The 22,913-nt window shown below is 38.7% G+C and overlaps 1 protein-coding gene across 2 annotated transcripts in view; it reads right to left on the bottom strand.

The window, feature by feature from the left end:
• GRM1 (glutamate metabotropic receptor 1) overlaps nt 1-22,913 on the bottom strand; it is a 420,402-nt gene that overhangs the window by 72,181 nt on the left and 325,308 nt on the right. For both annotated transcript variants that reach the window (XM_054490307.2, XM_054490308.2), the window contains exons 5-6: nt 13,147-13,393; nt 7,944-8,112 (exon numbers count right to left, since the gene is read on the bottom strand). In XM_054490307.2, the coding sequence (XP_054346282.1) occupies nt 7,944-8,112; nt 13,147-13,393 (416 nt within the window). The remainder of the gene's footprint in view (nt 1-7,943; nt 8,113-13,146; nt 13,394-22,913) is intronic.

Below are 22,913 nucleotides of genomic sequence, written 5' to 3'. Positions count from 1 at the left end.
ATCTGTCCCTGAAAGTGACGAAGGGGCTGGATCTGAGGTAATAACAAAAAAGTTCAGTGACCAAGAGAACAGCACAGATATAGGTCAGAGTGGGAGTGGTGAAGGTGTGGGCATTACTCATAGTGGTTGTGGATAAATTAATGATATTTCCATGGAATTTTTCACTATGACTGTGTTTGCAAAGTTTCCCCCTCATTCAAAGATAGTATAGTAATTTCATTTTTTTTTACATTCACAGTAAGACACTAAAGACAATGTTTGGGCTTCAATTCCTTTTCAAAATTTTAGTAGCACAGGCAGATCTTATCATTACATAATTATAGACTTCTCAAGTACACGATTCTTTGATATGCCTGTGGGCAATTTGTACTCAGAACTTGCCATTTTGTAGTAGAATTGAGAAGACATTACACAGTGGAGGAACTGAATCATTGTTTTACTGGACGCCAAAATGGTTACATTAACTATATGATTTAGATGGTTAGTTTGTTTTGATTCACAAAGAGGGAAAAAAGCTGGGGTGGATGTGACAGTTATGGCTGAAGATGTTATTGTTAACTTTCTTAGTTGGTTTGACAATTATATGAGAATTGTCCTTATTAGAAGATGTAAGCTGAGGTATTAAGGTATAAAATTTGATGATATTTTTACCTTTTAAATGGTTCCAAAAAAAATAGAAGAGGGAGAAAGAGAGACAGAGAGAGAGAGGCATGACATGGTAAAAGATTTCTAATTCTTGAATGAGATTGGTGGATATGTGAGTAATTATTGTACTATTCTTTAATATTTTCTTTTATGTTTCAAAATGAGAACAAAAGAGAGGTATTCATTAACTTGGTCAAAATTTTTTTTTTTTTAATTCTTTTTTATTTTTATTTTTTATTTTTTTTCTTTTATTATTATTATTATTATTATTATTATTATTATACTTTAGGTTTTATGGCACATTGCGCACATGTACCATAAAACTTGGTCAAAATTTTAAGACACAGCTGGACAAGAATAAAAATACTCATTACAGACGTGAAAAGTGTTCAAAGATAATCCACGTTAGTAGGCATGAAATAGTTAAAGAAAAAGGAATAATCTCATTAAGCTATAGCCAGCTGGGCTGGCTGGAGTGGGTCATGGGGACAGGGTCATGATATGCCAGTGCCAATCAGGTAGTAATCAGATAGTGATGATTGTTTGCAGAATAGGATAATTTACTTGAGGTAGATTTCGGTCTAAACAATTCTCTTGCTATCACATTCAAGACAAAATTCCTCCTCACACTGTCGTGGAGGAAAGCAAATGCATACAAGCAATTTTGAAGCACATGCACTGGAGGAGAAAGAAACTATTTATATATTCTATGGCGTAGCCCCTAAAAACAAAAATAAATAGCTAGAGGTGAAAGGAAATACAGCCACAATGTGACACACTTTAAACTCGGAACTTGGAGCAATTGCAGATGGAAAAATTGAGTATAAAATCATCAACCCAGCATGATTTACAATGTGACCTAGAAGCAAATCAGCAGATGAGCTACTTGGATTCAATGTGAGAACAGGAAAGGTGGAAGCAGATGTGTCATCTATCCTCTTCCCAACCTCATTTTCCCCTGCCTTTTTAGGTTCCCATTTCCTCAACCTTCCAACCACTGCCAGTGAGATCAGAGGGGCAATATCTTTTGAGTGGTAGCTCTTATCAGGAAATGGTGTTACAGCATATTTTTGTTATCCTAAATTTGGACAAACATGTTGCAATGTTTTGATCACTGCAAAGTGGAATGATAAGGCTTTTCAAAGTTCATCTAGCTGATTTCCATAGAATACAAGTTTCATCTATCACATTATTAAAGTTGTTTTTCTCCTTGAGGACATCATCTATTTAAATAGCTGAGAACACCTCTATTTTATGTAGCTGTTTCTGTATAAAGCAACAGGAAGGACTGATTACACATAGTAGAAATATATTAATAATATACCCACACATATGTATACATACATACACATACATAGACACATACACATAGATTTTATATTATGTTCTAGAGTATCAACTTTCACCTTATCGCATTCCTTTTCTTATTATAAGGAAAGGTAGGGTTGTACTAATTGCTTGACTATTGTGGTCAAGAACGGGTATCCAAACTTCCAGATAAACAGCATCTTTACCCAGTAATGCAGAAGCTAGGCTAACTAAGCAACTGTAAATGTAGAGAGCTCTTTGAATAGCAGGAAAATGTACAGAGGAAGAGGGAAATGATATTAAAATACGGGAGCTAAGGAAGGATCTTAGGTTGCTGATGATGACAAATGCTCTGGAATCTGAGACCCTAACCCCAATGTCTGCAGAGGCTTGAAGAGACATGACCGAACATAACTTGGCTACATTTTAATCAATGGCCTATGTTGAAAGGTGTCAATCTGAAAATTAATATAAGCAATTTTATTTTTTAAAATTATTATTAGAAATTATAAGTTATAAGAAATTATAAATTATTATTAGAAATTATAAGTTTTCTCCACTGGCAATTTCTCTCAAGTAGCTATACCTAATAACAGGAAAAGCCAGATACGAACTCCTGTAGAAGTATTATTTAATAATGCTTGCAGCAGAAATGCAGCAGAAATGCAGCACATTTAATGTTCCAATTCCAGCCAAATATAAATGGTTTCTTAGTGGACTCTCCTAGTTCCATCCATTTTTAAGGGTATCTTAGGTCGTAATGAGAATGATCATGTTCCCCTTGCTTTGATTCTCAATGAATCTGCTCTTTGGCCTCTTTGCTCACCCATGGAAAAAAATCAGTCATATAAGAAGCTAAAATTGAGCAAGGAGCACGCCAGAGGTTTAAATTAAGCAGTCTTCTTTTCTTAGGGCCACATTTCTAATGCCTTTTAAGACGAAAATTTTATGTCTCTAGTAGATAATTCCAACAAATCAGATGAAATGTCTTTTTTTTTTTTTTCTGGAGATGGAGTCTCGCTCAGTCGCCTAAGCGCTATCTCAGCTCACTGCAAGCTCCGCCTCCCAGGTTCATGCCATTCTCCTGTCTCAGCCTCCTGAGTAGCTGGGACTACAGGCGCCCACCACCACGCCCGGCTAACTTTTTGTATTTTCAGTAGAGATGGGGTTTCACCATGTTAGCCAGGATGGTCTCGATCTCCTGACCTGGTGATCTGCCCGTCTCGGCCTCCCCAAGTGCCAGGATTACAAGCGTGAGCCACCGCACCCGGCCGAAATGTCTTATCTCATAAATGAAAACAGTTAATTCTAAAGTCTACAGTGTGTAAGATATGTGTAAGTGGACTTTGTTCTATATAAATAAGGTGCCACTTTACTATACAACAATAGGGCATGTGTAAATGAAGAGAAACATTTATGAGGTATGCCACATTCACCTGATATCTCCAGAATTCTGTCATGATTGGCTGGGTGATGATAAGAAGAGGTAAGGTTACCTCTACTCTCTTACCCCAACCTCCCAACCCAAAACCAACATCTTGGAGAAAAGAATTCAAATATAAACTTAAGAGGAAAAAGAAAGCAGGAGAAGAGAGCAGAGAGAGGAGAGAGGGGAAGAAAAAACAGGAGGCCAGTGAAATCAATCTTCTGTATCCTTTCCCTCACTTCTCTGTCAATGTCTCAGTCTCTATTAAACTCTTCCAGCCTCCTTCACAAATATTGCTTGCTGAATTCTGGATTCTGTTCCCTCGGCATTTTAAAAGTGGATTATTACTTATGATTTTATTGTGAGCTATTGAAAAAATAAGGCTTAGAAATTGAAATATGCATTTGAAGGAAATGTGCCAGTTCATATAATGGAAGATAGTTGAACAACATGTGTCCGTGGGATGATAACAGCTTTGAGCTGGCTCCAAGCCCAGCTTTGGCACTTTCTAGCTGAGAGAGCTTAGGGGCAAGTGACTCAATCCCTCTGGGTCTCAGATTCCCTCGTCTATAAAATGGGGGGATGATAATACCTGCTTTAAAAGGGTCCTTTTAAGGAGTAATTGAAATGATGTCTGTAAAGCATCTATTATACTTGCTTATGAACATACATGACCAATGTTAGTCCCTGATCTCCATTACTTCCCTTCTCCTTTCCAGCACTTTCTTTTCCTTTACCTTTCTTCCCCTTTCTACCCCTTTCCTGTCCTTCACTAGAGCAAGGAAAACAGCAGTGGGTTCTGTATGTGAGATCAGCACACACAAAAGGCCCCTGATGTTTGCTTGCATAACACTGTTCAGATTTTATCTGTTGCCCCAGACTCTCTTTGGCTGCACTTGTGTCTTGGGCCCTTGGCTATCAGCACTCGGAGAGTTCTAGACATTGCTGTTATGACTGCTACTGCAGTCTCGACCACTGCTCCTTCATATTCTGTTATCTCTAGCTGTCTCTCCCTCTCTTTGAGTAGGCTCTGGGCTCCAGAACTGCCCCTGTTGGACTCACCATAGCAGGACCCAGGCCAGACCATAGGAGACCCACCTAGACTCTCACTCCTCACATTGCTTTCAGAATCTGAAGAAGTGTTGTGTTACAAGTCCTGGGCTCTGGCTTCCTCAGTAGCTGCCTGTAACTTCCTGTGAGCATAAACTTTGGCCACAGGAAGCAGAAAATAGGATGAAGTGAACACATTCATTCCTCTCCCATCCTTCCTCCAATAGTCTGAGTAGCCTATCCAGTGACCTCTTGAGGCCACGTGATTAGTTATGCTCAGTGAAGCAATCTCCTGCTCAATAACGTGTCACCTTGCTTTGTTTGTTTTGCATTCCCCCATCCTTCCATATCTCACTTCCCTTTCCCCCTTATTCTTGTTTCTCTAGGATTGAATCTTCCATTAATGTATTAGCAATTAATCCTTGCATAGTTGGTAGAGTTCAAGGGAACCTGAGCTAAGATACTTTTGAACTACATTTTCTAGGATCTCTTGCCAGCTGTCTTCTGGATGGGTTTGGTAAAATAGGAGCAACTAATGGGAGGCAGAAGAGAAGGAGAAGAGAAAAACCAGGGTGCCCTCACTCTCCCACTTCAGGGATAGCTCAGAGGTAGTAGCTGTGAGGTTTCCTTGGGTCCCTCTAGCTCTGGAGTGGGAGTAGATGCTGCTATTGGTCACCTTTGAGTTGCCTCAGTACCCCATTTTACTTTTGTAACCATTTTCTTCTATTAAATTTCCCCTAGTAAACCATCTGACATGGGCTTTTTTTCCTGACTGGACCCTAAGGTTACACACAACAATAAAAAGTATTATTTTATTCACCTGTGTTTGTGGTATGACAAAAATTTTTCTCTTCTTCCATGAGATATTATATTTATAAGATATGTTTATAATTCTAAATATCAATAACATAAGAAAACTGGATTTTTGACTACTTCAAAGGAAATGATCATAAGAAAGTTCTGTGGGTTATCAGAAAAGACATCAAATTATTATTTTAGCAGTTTAAATGGATTTGATATTTAAAATAACCCTTTCCTAAAGGCTGTATTTCACAGTTAATAGAAGTGTATGTCCTACAATCACCTTGCAAGCTGCCTGTTTCTCTTATATCTTGACAGTGGCTACTGATCTGGCTGTATGCATCCTGGGCCTGGTAGGTGGCAAATTAGTGATGTTAGAATGTGCATAATATTATTTGGTAAATAGGACTCAAATTTCATTTGTTTCCATACCTCCCAAGGTGCTTATGAGAAACAAAACAAACATCCCCCCCTCACCTCCACTCCAGGTTGGTATTGAGAGCACGCATATTTTCCTTCTGCAGGGTACACAATTTTCTAAAATTGGCCCTCAGGAGCTTTGCATTTATAGTGAATGCTCTGTAATGGCTCAGCAACAACTTCTGGGATCTCCTTCGATAACACGCATGGGCATAGCTCAAACATGATGGCAGAAATACTTCAGTGTCTAGGTGCAGGGACATATGCGGACAGCCTTGCCCCTGAATTGGGGAGAACAAAAGCCTCTCCTCTGGAAGGTGTAAAGGGGAGCACACGTGGTATGTGAGCACCCATTCATGGCCACCTGGCAGTCAGAATAACAGTAAGGAATTGTGAAAGGGAGCTTGAGGACAGCAAATCCTTGCAACAATTTGTTTTCTCCTGCCAGGTTTTATTTTTTCCATATAACCTGCAAAACTGAACTTTGCAGTTCCAAAAACTGTTTCCCAGTAATTGTCTGCACAATAGACTCAATGCTACACCCACACTGGAGAGGCAGCCTGAGCCAACATGTGACATCCTTTGGGTGGCAGAAGTGCATGTGCTCAGAGCCTCTGTCCTCTCCCCAACTTATGACTTCAGTCCACAGATAATCCTGTTTTTTCCCACTATCCAGAAAAGATGATGCAACCAGAATGCCTTGGTCTGGCATCTCATGATAACAGGCAAGGAGAAATGTGAGGCCTCTGGATTTCAGAGAACATACCTTATATCATCAGCAGCCTCATGTGGAAATATTCCACCTAGACAGGAATCAGCCCATACATACTACTTTTACACATTCTTAGACTACTGAAATACTTCTGCACTGCTTGGAAGCTAGCAGTGTCTCCATGTCTCCTGAATCCCCCACTTGACCCCAGCCACATAGGGCACATTGGCCAAATCTTCCCATGATCCACCAACTCAAAGATTTACCATAGCCATGGCATGAGGCCTCCAGTACCGTGTCACAGCATGAGAATGGAGTCTATGCTGATGGACTGGTTGTCATAACAACTATCAAATATTTTTAATATAACTTCTGCAGAGAAGGCACAAGATACTTAAAACTAGGATGATTCATCTCGGAAGTTTGTTTCTTTGTCCAAGTGGCTGGAGCGACTGAGAATTTGAGTCTACCAGGATAGCTCTTCTCAGCTGCCAAAAGATGTCACAGGTTGCAGATCCTGCATTTTCTTTAGTCAGTTGAGATAAAGCATGTCCAGCCTCTGTCTAAACTTAGCATTATATGACTAGATTCTTGCCCTGGGGACCCTTCAGTGAACTTATCAGAGCATCTCTCCTACATGGGTGTTTTTGCAGCTCCCAAGCAAAGAATGGTATGGTAGCATGTCAGCATGGCGGGAGCCAGAGCCTCACGCCTGATCTACCCCAGCTCCAGCTGTGCTGTGAGACATTTACATGACAGCCTGTCTGTGCCTCAAGATGAATCACAGAAAATTAGGGATGGGAAAGACCTATTAGGTCATCTAATCCATACCCTGCCATTCACAATCCCTCCCCTATGCTCCATTTCCTAGTGCATCACCCAGTTTGGTTTTAAATAGCCTGGGATACAGAGAGTGTTGCCTCCATGCTTTCTTCATCAAGAAGCCTCTTTAGCACACCCCGCCAAGGATTTGATGCTTGTTTGTTGTCATTTTCTGTATATACTGATGTCATAGTTACTCACTTGCCCCACCCCACCCTCCAAATAGCTCCTGAAAATAGTTAGAAAGTGGGGGCGCTGTCTTCTGTAGAAAAAAATGCCAGTTTCAAAAGAATCAAAGGACTTGGTAGAGAAATGGAAAATGATAAGCAATCTGTGTTACCCTATTTCAACTTCTGGTATTTTAGTTATTTGCTTATTTAGCATTGTTCAGCTTCTGCTTTCTTTAACAATAGCTAGAACTACGACTAAGCACTATTATTGGCTTTGGTTTTCACATTTACTTCTGTTTTTGATTTTTTAAATTTGATTACTCATCCGTTTCCTGCCTAGATTGTGTTAAAGATTCCAGCCCATCATTGTGATTCAAGTAAAGACTATGCAAATATTCTAAGAGTTTACTCACTCTGTTTCCTAATCTTTGTCTTTTCAAGTTTTACCTAAACTCAAGAGCCAAAATCGTAAGCCTGGCACACCCTTTCTGGACAGTCATGTTTTTAAAATTGTCTGTGTTGTTCTTTACTAATGTCCAGGCAGCCAACCTCCTCACAGATACCATGCAAGAATGCAGTTGTGGTTTACCTTAATCTGGCCCTTTAAGCAAGGCTCACTGCACACAGACCGCACCACTCCACTCTTGTTCATCTGGATTTTGTAATCATCAATGTTCAGCACTCCTTCATGCCAGGTTCCAACGTGCACATAGTCATAGCGATTAGCTTCAGTGTACTGCAGATTCATGATATCATACCTACAAAGAGCACAACATGCATGTCTTATAGAATATAGACATAATGTAGAAAACAAAGAAAGTTGGTAAGTAGATAATAATAGAAACAAGAGAAAGCTAGAATCATCTTACATCAGCTACTGCCAATATTTTAGCTTATTTCTTATGTTTCCTCTGATTATCCCAAATGTGTATATTCCATTCTTCAATCTCTGTGTATCATCCATATTCACTAAAAATTAAATTACTCTTGTACTTTTCTCTCTGCTTATCCTCCAAAAAATAATGCTATGTTTGCTAAGTTGATCCTGTCCTTCAAATTATGGTTTATTAAGTTATTCTTTGAATAAGTATCAATAAGAACATTAATTTTTATTCGATTACTTTAATCCGAATTTCTTTTTCACATTAAGTTGTCATTTTCATTACACTGTATTAAAAGGGGTGAGTTTTACCAAGTCTGGAACCTTTTTAAGGTGCTAATAGAGCAAGAAATCTGAGAAAGGCATCTTTAATTAGTAAGGATGTTGAGGATTTAATGTCTTGTGCACTGACATTTAAACTAATCTCTTCCCTGATTAGGATAAATATTTTTGAAGCCAAATAACTGGTATCAGTTATTTCAGTAATTTGAAATGCCAGAACACTACACAATGGCAAAACCTACACTTAGAACTCTTCACTATAGTAATCATTACTATATACATACAGTATATCAAAACATCATGTTATACACTACACACCATATGTGTATATGGTATAGGACATTCTCCAATGCAATCTAAAGAACACAAGATCTAACATCAGAATGTACAAGCTGGTCTCTTTTCTAACATTTTAACAGTAGATTATACTACTTAGAATGCCACTAAACTCTTTAAGCCTCATGTGGTTCTTGTGGGGATTTAAGACAGGCATGTAAAAAACTGCTTTATAATCAGGACGAATGCATATGTCCTATGGTCGAAATGCTTATGTTCACCCCCTTCCATTCATATGCTGAAAATCCTAACCCCCAAGGTGATGGTATTAGGAGGAAGGGCCTTCAGGAGGTGATGAGGCCATGACGACAAAGTTCTCATGAATGAGATTAGTAAAAGCAGCCTTAAAAAGCTTTCTTGCCCCTTCCACCACACAAGGACAAAATTAGAAGGTGCCGTTTGTGAACCAGAAAGCAGGTCCTCACTAGACACCAAATCTGTTGGTGCCTTGTTCTTGGACTTTCCAGCCTCCAGGACTGTGAGCAATAAATTTCTGTTATTTATGAACCATACAGTTTATGATATTTTGCTATAGCATCCCAAATGAAGGAAGACAATCTATAAGGCAATAGCACGATTTCATTCATATTTCTATTACTATTAATGCCCTAAAATACTCTAGTTATTTTCATTACTATACGAATACTGGAGAACAACTCTGTACTGGCATAAACATTTATATCTCAGTCATGGGAACTCCGGCATTCTTACATCTGCTTTCCATGTTGCTATTCACTCTATAATTAATGCTGCAGTTTCCCAAAGCTGCATGCTTGGTTGCTCCTTACTAGTTCTGCAAAGTGGGATTCTTTTCTGCAGTACCTATGCAAAGTGCTCATCCTCCCGGACTAGAAGATGAGTCACGGCCTCTTGCTCTTTGTGCTTGACTGAAGGAAATGGCAATTAATCAACACATACTCTTCTTCATCAGCTCTCTTTATCCCTCGCCCCTCTCACACGCCCCTGCCTAATCCTTCCTGCAATTCTTTCTCTCTAAACTGACTCATGCTCACAATCCCTCTCAGCCTAGCACTCCAGGAGGCTACAGCCAATCAAACTAAGTTGGCATCTGAAATCTATTGGCTGTATCTGGCCTAGTTTTTTGTTTGTTTGTTTGTTTTTTTAATCTAGACAAAGAATGTCAGTTGATTGGGTTTTCTGCCTGTTCCTAATGTGCAAATGCATTCTGTCACCCACAGGTAGCTAATGGCTTCTCCACATCCAGATTCTTGCAATTTCTACAAATAGTTGTCCCCTAAAAGAAAAGGTATTCTGGGAAAGTAAAGAAAGCTCTCCTTTGCCAGGTAAACAAAACGCATTTAGAATGAGAAGAGAGAATGGTACACCCAGAGCACATTATTCATCTCTTTGCTGTGTTGACTTTTGACTAATAGAGAGTTATTATCCCCCAGTTGCTAGACATACCAGAAAGTTCTTCAGAGTATCTTTCTGAGTGATATCCAAGTGAGAATTAACCGTGGGCTGCTGGCTCACACTCATCCTGTTGATCAATGACACTAATCTACACCTCTGATATCCTTCCATTTTAGATTCATTAGAGCTATAGAGCCTGTTGTGCTGTTGTGAGTGCTTGATGTGAGTAATTTCCATTTTCATTTCCAGGAATTTTTGTGTTTTATTTCAGATTACATTATTACAGCTTCTCACATACTCACAAAGAAGGCTTTGCTGCAATGCTGGCTCTAGAATGTCTTTTTCCTTTAAATCAGTTTCCAAAGACTTTTATTTTAGCTTCCTCATTTGCTTTTTCGTAAGAGAAGTCAGTTCACACTTCATTAGCATTTAGAAACAAAAAAAAATTCACAATATTTTGGTATAAAACACATTTTTTTAAAAAGTCCCAAAAGCTGGGAAAAAAACTATGGAAAAATATCCAGGGAAAAATACTGACTTCATTTTAAAAAGCCTTACTCATACTGTGTGTATTACTGAACACTGCCCTTTTCCTTTGACCCCAGGGTTCCTTCCAGGCATGTTGGTTTTTATTTTGGAATTTTTTATGCTATAAATTACATATTTACAACATCCTCTCAATGCATTCAGTTTACATTGTGTGATGATTAACTGAAATAATTACAAGAGGGACCAAAAGCATGAACGATGGTATGACAGGAGGAGGAAGTACAGGGAGATTTTCAAAACAGAAATTGAAAACGGATTATGCCAACCAATTGCAAGCAGAAGGATATGATCCCTAAGAAAAGACCCAGGGGAAAGCTTAAGTAACATTTGAATATTTAATTAAAGATGGAGAAGAAACAAGTTAAAATTATGCACCTACATTTTAGATAACTTGTAAAGAGAGAGAAGAGGAGTAAACTTGAATATATGAAGTGTCAAAAATGCATCTGGCCTTGTGCTAGGCACATTGTATGTTATCTTTGGGAATCATGAAGGAAGGTTTACATTCTAATTCTGACCCCTTATTGAGCCTAGGGTCCAGTGGGACATAGGATGAAACAGGGTTTACAGAGGCAGGTAGTCAATGTTCTGAACCTCAGACTCACTTGTTGCTCCTGGTACCATTTCCTCGAAGCTTTTCACATGCCCAGTTCCTGAATCATTCCATCTACCTCACTTGCATTCCAGTCAAAACCTGCTCCCACCTAACTAGCAGCTTGGAAGAAATCTGATAAATTGATCATTTTAATTGCTGACAATGACTGATATCATTTATCCTTCCTAGAGCTGTCAGATTTTAACAGGGAGAATCCAGTTAGCTCTCACAAGCTACTCCCTAAGTGCAGGACTTCAAGCTGACATAAAGAGATACATGGAGACTTACTTAGAGTCAAACAGTCCCTTACAGTACTTCTGAAATGACATTAAGAAGGTTGCCAGGCCGGGCAAAGTGGCTCACGCCTGTAATCCCAGCACTTTGGGAGGCCAAGTTGGGTGGATCACTTGAGGTCAGAAGTTCAAGATCAGCCTGGCCAACACGGTGAAACCCCATCTCTACTAAAAATACAAAAAAATTAACCAGGGGTGGTGATGCACACCTGTAGTCCCAGCTACTTGGAAGGCTGAGGCAGGGGAATCACTTGAACCCAGGGGGCAGAAATTGCAGTGAGCCGAGATTGTGCCACTGCACTCCAGCCTGGGCAACAGAGTGAGACTCTCTCAAAAACCAAAAAGAAGATTGCCAGCCACGTTGCCTAATTTTAGGATCTGCTAAAAGGCAGCGTGATGTTGCAAAAGACTAGAAGCCTCAGAGTGAGAGCACTTGCCTCCACCGCTTGCAATCTGTGGACATTAGGTGAGTTCCTTAGTTTCTCTGATACTCAGTTCTATTATCTGTAAAAGAAAGACAATGATCCACCTACAGCAATGAAGATTAAATGATTTGATGTTCCACTTGAACACAGCATATGCTTTTCTAAAAAGCTCTAAGTCTGGGACATTGTAGACTGACAGGTGACAGGGCCTATAAGACCCTGGGCTTGCTGAGTGGTAGCCAAGCTGAGGGCCTTTTTCCTTCCTCCTGAAGGTGTTAATTCTTCTGCCATTCTGATTATGCCTTTCCTAAGAAACTGTGTATGAATGAACACAACTATTCTTGATACTAACAATATTTCCTACGTACCAATTATGCTTGAGCTAACTGGTAGTATCAAAACAAGTATTGCAGAGCAGACTGTATATAAAACGGCTTGGAGAGGATTTTATGTATATACCTTGGTTTACTTTTCATCTGCTTTTTGTTTGATTAGTAAGCCACAGGGACTCAATCCCCAAAAGAAAGTTGTTTCCTTTCTTGCTCCAAGAGACGTGTTAGCACAAACATAAGTTAGCCTGAGGAGAAGGGACACATATGCAGGATTTAGTTATCTTTGCATATTGAGCTCTTTAACCAGGTGTAATATTCAAAATATTTCATAACCAGAATGGTATATAGTCAATCGATCAGAAAGATGCTGGCTTGGTGCTGGCAAGGTCTGAGAGGTTTCTGCTGGCCAAGTGTAATTTCTTTAGGTTCCTGGGCTTGCAGGAAGGTCCCAAGCATTCTGGAAAAAGGGTCAAGGGATAGCTGAGTAAGGGGGTGGCACTGGTAGAATACTGGGTATTGGGTGTTGAAAAAGAAGTATTTTAATGTCTTAAAATGTGGTGTGGTCTTTGGTAATTTCATCTGATATTATCCCTGGACTTTTTGCTACCTAGTTGTATCTATTCTCATGGCACCCAGAAACCATGGAACCAGATGAAGCCACAGTTGCCATCTGTCTGGCACAGGAAGGCTCACAAGGTTACTTAGATTGATTACTGAAAAGATTACCTTCCAGGAGCATCTCCTTTCTCATCAAACCACACCTCTTCTCCAGATACTCCGATGAATGAGGACTTGATAAGGAAGTCCAGGAGCTTGCTGCCGTCGATGGGCTTCATGGCATCGCAGAGGCCCACGTGGCCAGGGCAGAGGGCATGGTGCATGTTCTGCAGCCCATGTGCCATGGCATAGATGGCATTGATGACAAACCCCATCTTACTGTCCTGGACATAGTTTTCTTCTAAGCTTTCATTGCCTGTAACAATAAAAATAGATCACTACCAAGGTCACAGTAATAAAGACTAGGCTCCCAGGTTTAATTCTCAAATGCTTTTGGGGGTTCTCAGAGGAAGGGAATGAGCAATGACACTGGCAGAAGCCACGCCCACCTGTGCAAGCTTTGTACTTGTGGCTAGCTCTAGCGGATTCCACCTGCAAATGGTTTATTCAGTTTTATTCTCTCTATTCAATAATGGTTTTATGAGATACAAAATAAACTCCACAGAGGTGAAAATAAAGGACTTTCGAATATTGTAAAGAAATCCTGAAGGAGTAATGGAAATAACTCTTACTCCCTCTTTGTTCACAGGAACTTATATTAAAAATCTTCCTATATCATGGTACTGGAAAAACATTTTTTGATTCCTTTATGACAATCTACAGTTTACAGCAATTCAGTTTATGCATTATCTAAACCACGGTATTTTCTTTTGGTGATTCCACTATTCGTTTTTTTCATTTCTAGGGCCACAAAAATCCAGAGTTAGAACTGGTCAGTATGAATCTCTTCTTATATATGGTTGATGGGGCAGAAATATTTAAATCAGATTTGCTAGTTATTGGAAACGCAGGTAAAATGTTTCTTGATGGAAGAGTCATACTACACATTAATTTTAGCCTTTAGATTTTACCTGTGAATTTCAAAAACCCTGCAATCATTTCTACCTATGTCACAGGTGATCAAAAACTCCCCTACTGCCAAGCAGGTTTGCAAGAATGGTATTGTGTTAGATATAAGCTCCATATTGGAAGTCTAGACTTCAGGACTTAGATATGGATGAGAAATTTTGGGACCAACTGGGTTTGCTGAAATAAAGGTAAGAGGTTTGGAAAACAAAAAATATATTTGGGAAACATCACTGGCATAATTTAGAGACTTTAGTTGGTTCCTGAAATTTGCTTCTCTCTGCAGTGAGCTTTTCCTCCCTCATTTGACTGATAGTGGGGGGTCAATGTGATGTGTGTTTGAAGTACTAGAAGGTGGGAAAGTCAGCAATTTAGCTGCATATGGGGTTGAGAACAACATGGGGCTCCTCACACTCCCTGCCAGCTGCCCTCTTTGTTCCAACCTAAATAGGTCACTGGACACTAAGGTTCCCAGGCTAAGACTAGCAGAGGAATATTTAGGAAGTTAGACAGTTTGAGTCTTTAGAAGAAACGGTAAAGAGTTTTGACTTTGATATCGAATTTGGGATGAAAATGGACATTTTTAAAGAGTTCTATTTAAAGGCCTATTTAGATGTAGTCAAAAGTTTGATAAAGGTATACTTATATCTACCCTGAGAGTGACATATAAAATACCCAGGCTAGGTTAAAGGGGAAGAAGATTAGATTTTAATCCATTTTCCAGCTTTGCAAGATAGGACATTGTTAAAAGTGTAATTTGCTAAAGCAATATTTTCTTGATTGAAAGGAAATTTTCCAAGAGGAAATGAGGAGTAAGATAGAGAGGAAGGGCATTTTAAAATCAAATCGCACAAAATAAGTATAGAAAGTTACATAAGAAAGAAAGCAAAGATCCTTCTTCCAAAAATTGCAGATTCATTTAAACAGAGTAGCTTATGTCTGTCACCCAGAACCCATGGCCCTTACTGGTGGTTTTCTTTCTCTCCCTCTCCAACTTACTAGGACCATAAAAGAGGTAAATTTGTGCCATCTGCCTGATAACTCTTAAACAAGCCCTTATAGGCTCGCCTAGAACCCCAAATGTTAAATATTGAAGCTACTAGAATCATAGAAATTACCAAGAGTTAAAGAAAAAAAAAAGACAAAAATTGAGTGGCAAAATAACCTTCAAGATAGCAGCCCCTTAAAGTGTCCTGTCAATACTAAAACCATCACCCAAAGTGGCAGTCATTACAGCCAACACCAGGATCAAACTGTAGAAAAAGATCAGAATAAACACACAATGTTCTTTACCAAATGAAAAATTATCTGTTAGACACAAGCCTTATGGACACTGAGTTTGTTCTTCTTGTTTTTATAACTACTATTTAGGATTTATTTTACATAGATAAAAAATTATGTTGGTGTCCACAGTACAAATTTCTTAAGCTAGTGCCAGTGGTTGTCTAGTGGATACTTCATTCATCAGCACTGAGACAGGAACTGTTCTTGGATATCTGTGAGATCAGTGTTTTCCTTTTGATCTTCATTTAGGGTGATCATATAACTTATGACTTGGGTCATTTTTTAGAGAGAAAGTTAGTGTTAGTAACAATTATTTTGAGAACACAGGTGTAAACAAGGCAAACCAGGCAAATTGTGTCATCTCTCTTAAGTCAGGTGCCTTCTGTGTCATATCTTCTGAGGTTATTATGGGTAAGATTAACGTACAAATATGTATGTATAGACACACATAAACATATGTACATAGATGTATACATATGTGTATACAAAGAATAGTCAGTAGAATGTCATTATTTTTTACCTAATTTCACAGTTATATAATTTTTTAAAGATTTGACAAATGTTTATTCATACCTATGATACATCTGGCACTGCTTTTTTCAATGAGGTATTATGTAGACAAAACATACAAGAATACCTGATGTCACAGGACTTAAATTCTTGTAAAAGGCTATAGAAAATTTCTAAAAATTAACACAACTAAGAAAATTATGTAATAATTACAATCAAATCAGTGTTATAGAAAAAAATACAAGAGAACGGGAAAGAAAAAGTGGGTATGTTGAGACAGTATCATGTCGATCGGTTAGAGTAGACCTCACTCAAAAGAGGAGCATTGAGTGAATAATTGAAGAAGAATAGAGAATGAATCAGGCAAATATCTGGGAAAGAGCATTTAAAGTAAAGGCAATAGCTTCATATCTACAATAATACTAATATGGCCGGGCGCAGTGGCTCACGCCTGTAATCCCAGCACTTTGGGAGGCCGAGGCGGGCGGATCACGAGGTCAGGAGATCGAGACCATCCTGGCAAACACAGTGAAACCCAGTCTCTACTAAAAATACAAAAAAAAAAAAAAAAAAAAAAAGCTGAAGCAGGAGAATGGCGTGAACCCGGGAGGCGGAGCTTATAGTGAGCCGAGATCGCGCCACTGCATTCCAGCCTCGGCTACAGAATGAGACTCCGTCTCAAAAATAATAATAATAATAATAATAATAATAATAATAATAATAGCTACCACTTCTTGAGTGTTTGTTATATACAATACTTAATAAATGAGCTATAATGCTTACCATAATCCTGCCAACTAAACATTAGTCTCACTATTTTACAGGTGAGGAAAGCATGGGGTATAACCTGGATCCAAATGCCTCCTTACTCCTTGTTCTTCCTGTCACACTTAGTGGCAATGCAGGGGCAGGTATAGAAATCTACAGAGGAGACGCTTTTCTGGTGACAGAGGACAGGCCATCCTTCAGTGCCCTGGCACCATTGCCAAGCCTGGTTTAGGACTTCTCTCTGGGATCGTTCCAGATGTGCACAGCTGTCTCTCTGACTACAAGTACTGGCACCCAATCTACCAACAGCAAATGATGACAAAGAAGCTCATTGTGTCAGTGTCATATAGAGAGCCGGGAGGCTAGATACATGCTTCCGGGGAATATTTGCAACGTAATAGCTCACACCTCTTTCCAAAATAGACACAGAGTTTGTGTGTTTGTTTCCATCTGAAGTAAGTACCTATGCTCTCTTACTCTGCCAGTCCCCCGGCTCTGTACACCCAGGGGGGTCCTACTGTCAGGAAGAACTCTCTTCAGCTACTACCTCAGTCTCAGCCCTGCTGGCCCCAAGTCTAATAAACTAGCATGTAGGGACATGTGACATAAAGTTGGAAAGTCATGTGGCTTTTACAGGGTCATTTCCTTTACCACAGCAACTGTCCAGATAATGTTGTAAGGATCTATTATTGAACAAACAAAATCTATTATAGGCTGCCCTGTCCTCTAAAGCTCCTATATTTTCATGGCTAGTGAATAGAGAATTATAAACTAATAACATTGTCACTTGGTGGGAAGGTGAAAACACTTTGGTTTCCTGGGGTTTAGTGCCTTTTCATAACACTTGTCTCAGAGTTATTAGCGAGAAGGAGATTTTATGAATCATTTTCTGTGGTACATTAACTATTTGGGACCACCAGGCTATCATGGAACCATTACTTTTTGTAATATGCTAAATGGAACCAAATAATTGCAGTTGACTGTGTTTATTTACTTTCAAAAGAATACCTGCCTAACTGCTTCACAGTGGGTTATGAAAATAGCTGCCTTGATTCTAAACAGTAATCGTGTTCTTATTGTGAAAGCTCAAAAAGGGCTATAAACTGCTACCTGAATGCAGCAGCACACAGGCTCTCCATTGTGGGCACATATCAAAACCATGTTCCCGATCCAGTGTGTCTTTTGTTTATCAGTTAGTTTTGTTTTCCATTGAAGTATAAATCACATATAGTGAAGTGCAGAAATCTTTATAGGTCAAAAACTTTTTACATATGTACACATTCATGTAACTGCTGCCCAGGTCATGGTATGGAGCATTTCTAGAAGAAAGTGTTCATTTATTTAGTTTTCTTAATTTATCCCAGCAATTTTTTTCGTCTTTTAGTGTGCAGAATCTATGTGTTTGATTTTTCTGATACTACTACAATTGGCATATTTTTATTTTTTAATTGTTTGTTGCTAGTATACAGGAATACTGTTGATATTTGCATACTAACTTTGTATCCTGAAAGCTTGCTAAATGTATGTATTAATTCTAATTTTTTATAAATTCCTTTGAATGTTCTATGTACACTCACAAGTATATTCCTAGGTCTATTTCTTATTCAGATCTAAATTTGAGAAGGAGATACATTGGCTGGCCCAGTAACATCAGGAGTCCTATATTCAAGGTCACGGAGTCGGCAAGGACAGATGAGGAATTCATATGCAGGCACTGCCTGTTAGGTAGCACTGTGCATGCACTCAGCAGCCCTAGATGAGGAATTCATATACAGGCACTGCCTATTAGGTAGCACTGTGCATGCACTCAGCAGCCCTACCCAACTAGTGGAGCAGTCCCATTACAGACAACAGGACATTTGTTAGCAAAAATTATTAGCTTAGTGTTTGTTTGTTCTGAGTTGTTAGTAATATTGTGCCAGTTTGAATGTTCAGAATTGAAAAATATTGAAAGAATGTTTAGCTCCAATAAAGTACCTTTGTTGATGCCTGTTTGATTTCATTAATGCAACCCCATCACTATGCATGTAGGTCCAGTGGTACCTTTTCAAATCTAAATTCTTGGCATTAACTTCAAATTAAAAGAACAAACACCACATTATTCTATCTCCTCATAAAGCAAGGAAGCATTCGGGGAAACGATGGTAAACGTGACTCCCCCCCGGAGAAAATATTCTTCTGATTTCTCAACATTTGTAGCTCTCCACTGCTTATTTTTACCTGACAGAATTATATATTCAATACCTAATTTGATACAATCTCAATTCAGATCAAAATAGAAAGGGCTGTAATTATTTTATATTGTTAACATATCAAACAAAGAAAATGAAATTCACATTCCTTTAAATTGCCTGAGTCTTAGATTTATTGAAGGAAGATTAATCAGGTCATTTTTTAAATAATGACCTCAAAGGGATAAAGTGCCCTCAATTTTGCTTGGAGGCCTGGCTGCTAAAGTTTCTTTATGCTCTTCCAGGGAGAATTTGAGATAAGATTCAGAACTGTCTAGCCTTGCCTGTGCCCAAGTCTAGGACCTGGGAATTGTTTCCTCTGGCACTATATTTTACTCTTTCCCTAAAAGGTTATCTCTGCTCACATCATAGAAAAATATAACAAATCCATTATTTTCTATTCAGTTTATTAAAATGTAAATTAACTCCAATGTAGGATAGAAGAGAAGAAAGAAAAGATCATTTAATCAAGCACATGTTATTATCACTGTTATTATTAGTTGAATTTCTATTGCTTAACCCCACCTGGGCTTTACATGTGCAAACAATACAGACACTTTTCTAAATGCATCATTCCAGTCTATTGTTAAAACAGAAATTTATCATGTGCGTGACACATAAACAGCAGGCTCTTTGCAAATTGACAATAATGTATGGTAGATCTTGATTCTCTGAAAATACAATTGCATTTAGCTGATTCATATTTCAAAAAATTATGGTGTATCTGGAAAACAAATAAGGGCAATCACAAGGGTGTTAAAGTGATGCCGAGGATCAGTCAGTAACAGTTGAATTGTGGGGCTCTTTGTTTCTTTAAGAGAGAAAACAAGGGCTGCTTGCTGTGTGCCTTTGCTGTTATTATTGACCTGGCTCAAAACAGTGTTGTGGAGTAATTAACCACTCCCCCTGAAGTAACTAATCTTTGCAGGTCTGCAGTAGGCATTTGGCAGGTAATCATAGAGACAGAGTATGCTACAGAGAGCTGACTGCTTTAGCCAGTGTGGGAAGTTAGACTGTTGTAAGAATCCATCAGAACCAATTCCTTACTCAACAACCTGCTGGGTCAGAATCCTTGCCAAGCCTATTCCTCTTGGCCTCTCCCACACTCTAAGAAGGCAGATCTATGCTCATAGCACCACCTCTATTTATTTATGGGTGATAGGAAGGATGCTTTCCTTTAGATATGTAAGAAAGCTTCAAAGTTTATGCTATTATGGTCCTCTTTGAATCCCAAGCAATGGTATGTTCTTTCTGAGTATCTCTATTTTCATGCTGCGGTGATTTAGGCTGAGCTAATAACACAAAGGGAAAATACAGAGTGAAATACAAGAGCTATTGTAAAAGCTCTACTTATTTCTGACCTGTTTTATTAGCGTCTAACGTAACATCTTCTGGTAACCAATATAAGGTCTTGCTTATTACAAAACAAAACCATAAATGTTATATGGCATTAACATTGTAAATCCACTTTTATGACTGACTCCTGATGAATGCAACAAAATATCTATAACTTGACAAAATGTTGCACTTAAAAAGTCTATTTTAGGACATATTAAAGAGTATCCTTCAGCTGTTTTCCTAGAATTAATATGCCAAGTAGATGAAATGGAAGCAAGGAACAGAAGCCTGCCATGTTCTGAACAGACTTTGTGATTTAAATATAGGCCATAAGGTTTACTACCGTATCAGCAACACATGGGAATAAGATATACTGTGGATTTTGGCTGGGCTTGGTGGCTTACGCCTGTAATCCCAGCACTTTGGGAGGCCGAGGCGGGTGGATCACCTGAGGTCAAGAGTTTGAGACCAGCCTGACCAACAAGGAGAAACTCTGCCTCTACTAAAAATACAAAATGTGTCAGGCATATTGGGGCATGCCTGTAATCCCAGCTACTAGGGAGGCTGAGGCAGGAGAATCGCTTGAACCTGGGACGTGGAGGCTGTGGTGAGCCGAGATCATGCCATTGCAATCCAGCCTGGGCAACAAGAGTGAAACTCCGTCTCAAAAGAAAAAAAAAGGAAAAAGACATACTGTGGATTTTTGTTTAAAGTTCATTTCTTCTATTAGTTGGTACTTTATGTAGACTTATCAGCCCAGTTAAACAATGACACTCTGTCCCAGTGTTGTAATTGTGAGGATTTCTTTAATGTTGCCTTTTGTGTGGTGTCTCCCAATAGCATCTCTGCAAAAAGTCAAATTTAGAATTCCCGAGGGCCTAATAAAACTCATGGCTAGCGAAACTTTAGTCAATATCTATCCCAGAATTTAGGAAGATTAATGTTGTCAAGAGCACACAGGCAAGGAGGTCTTAGTAACATCTGTTGATAAAACAAATGCAGGGTCCAGACTTCATGCAAATCTATCTGGATATATCAGCCACTCTGCTCAGATTGTAAAGGGCATATTTACAGAAACAAGAACGACAAATACAGATTCTACAATAAGAAGGATCGCCTTGAGAGGTCACAGTCTGAGTGAAATCTATTAAAATGACACTCAGGAATGAAATATAAGCACTGCACTATAGATAGTAAAGTCGTCTCTTGTGGGGTATGTGTTAATAATTTTTAAATAGCTACACATACGTATACCAAGACTGAACAAATAAATGAATAGCAGGTGGTAGAAGCCAGCATTTTATCATTGTTGGGTTGGGAGGTTACAAATAAGCAAAAGGAGAAAGCTAGAATAAACCATGTGGTACAAGGAAAGGGTTGTTGGAAACATCAGCATGAATTTAAATTTAGTTTGGTATATAAACTGATAAACTTATATAGAAATGATTACAGATACATGTTTCCATGTGGTCTGGCATACATATATACCTAGTTCTTTTCACTGAATCAACAACACTCCGATAGCAGTAAGCACACCCAATGCCCAGATCTTGGTTTCTAATACAATTCTTCAATAAAAGGGATCAGGACTTTTTGGAGAAAAAAAATCATGTGTAGTGCAGGTGAAGGAAATATACAAGATGAGCCTAGAGCACTTTGTAGTGCCAGAAAGTAAAGAAGTGCTCAAAAAACAAAACAATGGAGGCCAGGCATGGTGGCTCACACCTGTAATTCCAGCACTTTGGGAGGCTGAGGTGGGCAGATCACTTGAGGTCAGGAGTTTGAGACCAGTCTGGCCAACATGGTGAAACTCTGTCTCTACTAAAAGTATAAAAATTAGCCAGAAATCGCTTGAATCCGGGAGGCAGGCAGGGGATGCAGTGAGCAGAGATTGTGCCACTGCATTCCAGCCTGGGCAACAGAGAAAGACTCCATCTCAAAAATAGTAGTAATAATAATAATAATAATAACAACAATAAATAAAAACAACAACAATAAAAAATAGAGATATGTCAAAGGGACACAAGAGCCAACTGAAAGACTTCCAACCATCAGAGACAGAAAAAATTGAGTAACAAAATAAAAAGGATGATAGTGGATTATAATCCACAGTATAAAATAAATACCCATGCTGATATAAATAAATGATTAAGTAAAAAACAAATGAGAGAGAAGAGACAAATCTATACAGGAGAATTTCAAATAATTTATGTAGATACTCTGTTCTCAACAAGGTGAAACATAACTCCCCATTCTTTAAGTGGGTCGTACACTGAGTGAGTAGCTTTCAAAGAGCATAGCATTTTTTTAAAAAGCCATAAAAAGTAAGTTTATGGTAAGTCTGGTAAACACGACCTTAGACGAGTGATCAATGTTAACATCATCACTGATAAATTGATCATATATATTTGAGAATGTTGCTTTATCTTTTGGCCTTCCTCTCCCTAATCCCAACCGAACTATGAGAAATAAGTTAGCCAAAGTCAAACTTAGGGACATTCTATAAAATACCTGACCAGTACCTCTACAAACCGTCAAAGATATCAAAAACAAGGAAAGGTTGAGGACTGTCACAGCCCAGGGAAGCCTAAGGAAACAAGGAAAATAAATGAAATGTGATATCCTGGATAGAATTCTGGGACAGAAAAAGGAAAAAAAAAAAGATGAAATCTGAAAAAAATAGAGTTTAGTTAATAATAATGCACTAATGTTGGTTCATTAACTATGACAAATGTTACA

Source organism: Pongo pygmaeus, chromosome 5 (assembly GCF_028885625.2).
Source record: "Pongo pygmaeus isolate AG05252 chromosome 5, NHGRI_mPonPyg2-v2.0_pri, whole genome shotgun sequence".
Lineage (NCBI taxonomy): Eukaryota > Metazoa > Chordata > Mammalia > Primates > Hominidae > Pongo > Pongo pygmaeus.
This window is presented reverse-complemented; position numbering and strand designations above follow the sequence as displayed.